The sequence below is a fragment of the Macaca nemestrina genome, chromosome 13 (genome assembly GCF_043159975.1).
Source record: "Macaca nemestrina isolate mMacNem1 chromosome 13, mMacNem.hap1, whole genome shotgun sequence".
NCBI classification, from domain to species: Eukaryota; Metazoa; Chordata; class Mammalia; order Primates; family Cercopithecidae; genus Macaca; species Macaca nemestrina.
The window spans coordinates 114,129,097-114,134,740 of record NC_092137.1 but is presented as its reverse complement, the minus strand read 5'-3'; the positions used below and the strand labels follow the sequence as shown (position 1 = coordinate 114,134,740).

The window sequence follows — 5,644 nt, the reverse complement described above, 5'->3', positions numbered from 1 at the left end:
AGGGCTTCTCCACGTTGATCAGGCTGGTTTTGAACTCCCGATCTCAGGTGATCCACCCACCTTGGCCTCCCAAAGTGCTGGGATTACAGGCGTGAGTCACCACGCTCAAACCAATATAAGATCTTCATGACTTCACACATCTCCAGTTCTACTCTTTTAACCAAAATCTAGTCAATGTCTAACTTTCTATTGGATGTTTTACTTGAAATGTTTACAATTTCTTCCTCATACTTGCCCCAAATTGTGTACTTCTCCCCCAACCAAATCAGAAAATCCCCCCCTGCCAGTGGCACAACCATGATGTTAGTCTCCAAATCTGGGGCCATCTCATTTCCAGTACTCACGTTAGTCTATCATCAACCTCGTTTTGACTGCCCACTCAGGGCCAGGCTTTTTTTGTCTCTGAAATTTCTGAAACATTCTCTTTTCTCATTTCCACTGTTATTCTATTTCAGGTTCTCATTATCTGTCACCTGATAACCGTAACCATTGCCTTTTTTGCACTCTCCTGCCCATGCTCCTTCCGGCCATGTATACACACCCCAACAGACAGCAAGCCCACAGCTGTCTAAGCAGTATCTTGAAAAGGTCTCTTTCATTAAGCCATGCTACTGCCCAGAACTACTCATTGGTTTACATTCTACTGCCTCAAATCTCAGCTCATTTACTTAATCACTAGACATTTATTCAACATCTGGTATACCCATTAAAACTCTTCACAAGCTGGCCGCCTATCCTTCCGCCTTGTTCCCATCACTACACGGTGCATAATATGGGTCCATCTCAAGACCATGGCAGAGTCATTCCTTCATTCACACCATCTCCTATGCTCTTTCTTCATCTCTAATCCTCTCCATTCTGATTTCCTTCAAACAAAATTATTTCTATCTTTGACATCAACACTCTCCTGAAAAACACAGAGTCAGTTCAACCAATTTCATATTTACTCTTTACTCTTGAGCACTATTTCTTCCCAACCAATTTATGAGCTCTTTCCAGTAAAACTCCATGTCTTCCATTCTTCTGTTACTCCTTTGGGGGTGATTAGCGTGCTTTACATGCTGAAGAAACATGTTGGTTGATTAATTATGTAGCTCCCTTCCATCTGCCTACTGTGTGCACTATGAAACAACCTAGAGAGCTTTATTCATAACTATATGTACTTTAGCTACTTCAAGAAAAGCAGAGACAAACAAATAAGGTTAATGGTTATTGAATAGGAACTGATTGTCTTAAGCAGAGAGAATGCAGCCAGCTAGCTCCCACGGAAAGTCATGTGGCCATATTTCTACGTAGTTTGGCACCCTCCCAAAATAAGGTACATTCTGGTAGACTATCATGTCTGGTATGAAAACACATTTCTGAAGCTTTGAAGTAGGGTACTTCTGATTAGTTGCGAATTCAAGATCAGAAGTATCTATAAATGTTTGCATTGATAGGATGAGTGGGATTGTTGGAAATGTTCCTGTAATTAGGATCTTGGCCTCGCATCCCTCGATGATTTGCATGCACAGACCCTGTCAATATGTTCCCAGAGAGTATAGTAAAAAAAATGTTAAAAAAAAAAATACAGGAATAAAAATCAGAATTGCATTTCCTGCTTGGATTAAACGAGGGGAGACTTGAAGGGTGGGAGTTGCCCTTGCCTTTGGCCATGAGACAATTGTATCAGAGTGTTCTGTTTTGTTCTGGCTGGATAGTGTCTACTTATCAAAAGCAGGAAATTGCATTTTAACTTGGATCTGTAGGAGGCTGGGGAGGGGCTGGTCTGGTTAGGAGGGTGGAGCTGGGAGGAGGACTGGGGCAGAGAACAGTCAGTACTAGACCACCATAGGGCCCGCAGCCATCAGGAGAGTGGCCGGAATGGAAACTGCATTTACGGGGGGAGAAAAGACACGAGTTGAAGATAAGAGCAAGTTTGTCTTCTCCAGCTGTGAAAAAAATCGAGGACTTATTTCTCTGATCTGGAGGGAACATTGCTCCCACTGGAGAGTTGCAGCGTTCTTCCCAGCTACATAACATGAATGCTGATTCCGTTAAAGCCCAGAAGAGGAAATAAGTGCAAAGTTTTCTGATGCCAGATTACAGGCATCATTGATATTGAGATAGGAATATCCACATGCCATGAAAGAGCTTGGGTAGGGGGAAAATGAAAGGAAAGCATATTTTGTGAGCAGTCTTTTGTTTGTGTTCAGTTTATAATGAATGCGGTGAGAGATTTGAGGACTAATTTTAGCTAATGAAAAGACAATGAGAGCTATTATGTAATTTTAATATACAGAAATATGAAAGCAAAATCACATTTATTCACTCTTCTGTAAACAAAAGCAAATAAATACTAATTGGACATTTAGCAATTAAAATTCGATCTAATAGCATGCACAAAACTAGTCGATTCTTACCTTTTGAGTAGGTGTTCAGAAAGCACAGGATTCATCCATCTTCCAAGTAAAAGATGTGTGTGTTTTTGTGTATGTGTGTATGTTTCCCACGGAAATGAAAATGGCAACAACAGGGTTTAAATATAAAAGACTTGGCGCGCGTGCACACACACACACATGCACACGCTCACACACAGAAATGTGGAATCTGTTAGAAAGACAACCTACATGAAAAAATATGACTAAAATCATCACTGAAAGTCTACACTGGAAGTTTTTCTTCTTAGACTTTTTATTCTTTTATATTCTTGTAACTCAGGCCACACTATCATTATCATGCTGACATTATATGTTAGTGCAAATAATAAACACACAAAAACACTGATATTTTTCTAAATCTTGGTCGCTTTATTTCTGCTTGTTATTATAATAGTCTTTCAATAAGAAAACCACCAGAGTTTTTTTTAATGTTACTGCAAATGATATTCCATCTTCTCTAATAACATTAAAGAATCAAATCAGAAAATAAACCAATTCAACTAAAGGTTTATCTTCATTTGAAAAGTTTTATATTTGAGAATGGTGCACACAGACTTGGAACCAGATATTTACTGGATAGACTTTGCAGAGAATATTTAATATAAAAAATATAGACAGAGGACATTTTGAAGGTAGAATCAAAAAAGAAAGAGCAGAGAGAGAGAGAGAGGCCTTCCTAGGATTTAAAGCAGCTTTAGTGTCATTTAAAAAATGTTAATGTTTGTAAATTTACTTAACTACAGTGTTAAAGGTACAGGAATCTATTTTGTATTGTAATACCTATAGCAAGTAAAACCAATATCAACTTTGTGGTTATTTTAGGTGTTTTTCGTGGGACGTGCCTAGGCTTGCCTTATTTTTTGAATCTACTTAGATCCCAAACAGTTCTGGTTAAAACATAGTTAATGTACCAACTGCGATTAACCAACTGTCATGACTCAACTCCCAACCGTCGACAAGCTTCATTTAACTAATTTGAGAAGTAGAAGTTTGAATTTTTTTTTTCCGGGAAGGTAGCTTGTTTCCTTATTTCCTGTCAAGAGAGCCAAGTCCTGTGACCTGTGGTTAAAAGGGCTCTTTGTAATTAGGACAGGGAGTCTCCAAGTGAACAGTTCTCACAGTAGGAGGGAAAAATTAAAAAAAAAAAAGAAGAAGAAGAAGAAGCATGACACTGCTTAACGAAGTAATCGGAGCGCAGCCAATGCCGGTGGGCGCCCGCCGGGCCCTCTCCGCCGTCACTGGCTCTGTGTCCACTTTATGGAGCGCGGAGTCTATTAAGACCTTGGCGAGCGGTGGTGGTGCTCCCTCCGCCGTGCCTGCGCACAGACAACCAGAAACCGATCAACCGTGTTATATCAATAACATTCTCACACCAGGTTGTGTAAATTGATCTTTTACAATTTCTCTCGGTGACAGTCTCTGTAACCAACAAGATAAATCATTCCTCCTGTGGCTTTTTTATTGATTGCTGAGACCTGTATAAAAATTACACTGCTCAAGCTGCGAAGTGAACATCCTCATAAAAGAAGACTTTTTATTTACAATCAAAATATGTTTGGGCCCAGATCAAGTGCAGATATACTAGCTCAGAACTACAAGAACAGTGAAATTTAAAGACTCAGAGAAAACTCAAAGTTACAAAGAAACACTCCCCACCACCATAAACCGGCCATCACAAACTTTAAGACTACACACAATGTACCTCAAATTAAGATCACTATTTTCTTTTAAATGAAAAGCTTTACACATTTGATTTTAAAGTTAACAGTCGATAGAAAGCCATCTGCTAAAAGCAAGAAAGGAAAACTGCCACAACCAAAATCATCTTTGCAATAGATTTTATAAACTCACACAAATTGTACCCTAGTTCTTGTTATAATAGTAAACACGAGAACCTAAAACCCTTTTCACCCTGTCAAGAAAGCTTCGGACAAAATAACAGGACAACATGCACCCCAAAGATGAGACTTGGTCTTTTTTTAAGAAGCTTAATTCACATTATTTTTCCATCATGAAAATATCTTTAGTTCCGTTTTAAGAATAATTTCAAATTCTGGAGTACTTAGAATTTCTCAACCGTAGTTTAAATATAGACAATTGATATCTTTCGACATATTCTATACAAATCTTATCTTGAAATATAAACTCTTTTCTTTTCAATTCTAGCTTTATATTCTGTTAAAGGAATAAACACATTTCAATTCAAAAACACAGTTTTGAGAAGAGTTTTAAAGTTAAAAGTCTGCGCACAACATCCCTGAAACTTCTCGAAGTTTTCCTTTGGGTGTGCAATTTTGAATCACCTGCTAATAAATGTGGTGGCTTACGGCCTTAGCCCCAGAATTCACTTTTTTGAGAAAGTGCAAAGAAACGTGGAATCTTTTTGCATTATCTCATAAGGGGAGCTAATGATGTTTATAAAATAGAGAGAATTACCCTAAGTTATTGCCGCCTAAAATCACTTTCTATGCATGCCCTGTAGGCGGGTATTGTGTTTCAACTCAAATAGCATTTCACAGACCTAAGAATCTGAGCGTAGCTTTTTGTATACATCTAAGCGCCAGGACAGACAGGACAGAGATAGTCCTTTTTGTGCCTTCCCCTTGAGCCTTTGCCCGGTTTCTATGAAGCTGTGCTCTTTATTTGCAGTTTTAGAGAAGGCCCTTTCAACGCAACAGGCCGGTGGAGGAGGGGGAGAGAGAAGGGCTGTCTGGGCAGTGTCCTCGCTTGGTTGGCCAGGAGGAAAAGTGAGAGCGTGGAAGTGTGGTGTTCAGGCTGCCTCACCTCTCTGGGAGGCATCACTGGGAAAGAACAGCAGCAACAGGCACAGTGGGGCAAAGAACACGAAAGGGAAAAGGATCAGCTGGCTCCTTCTAGGAGCCAGGCTGGAAAAGAGATTGCTACACTGCGGATGGCTCCTGCTTGTGAAGGCAGCCTGTGCCAGTGCTGATCGCCCTAGGCCTGCTTGACGGCCCCGCCCGCTTCCTTCCTGCTTTCTCCACGTGGCCGCAGCCCCGGCCCCCGAGAGTGCACAGTTCAGCCCCGCTTGCATCTGGGCACTTCTTGCCCCTGTGCACAGAGCTCTCCTCTGCCCAAGTTCACCGGCTGTCTGGCTCTTTGCAACTCTTGATTTAGGGGTGTGTGTGTGTGTGTGTGTGTGTGTGTGTGTGTTGGTTTGGTTTGTTTTTTTGTTGTCGTTGTTGTTTTGAGACAGGGTCTTACTC

At 40.5% G+C, this 5,644-nt stretch overlaps 1 protein-coding gene across 1 annotated transcript in view; it reads right to left on the bottom strand.

Annotated features, from left to right (window-relative positions):
• Nucleotides 1–2,789: 2,789 nt before the first annotated feature.
• LOC139357744 (uncharacterized) overlaps nt 2,790–5,644 on the bottom strand; it is an 89,733-nt gene continuing 86,878 nt past the window's right edge. The window contains exon 5 of the mRNA XM_071076116.1: nt 2,790–3,736. Within this exon, the coding sequence (XP_070932217.1) occupies nt 3,555–3,736 (182 nt within the window). The 3' untranslated portion in view covers nt 2,790–3,554. The remainder of the gene's footprint in view (nt 3,737–5,644) is intronic.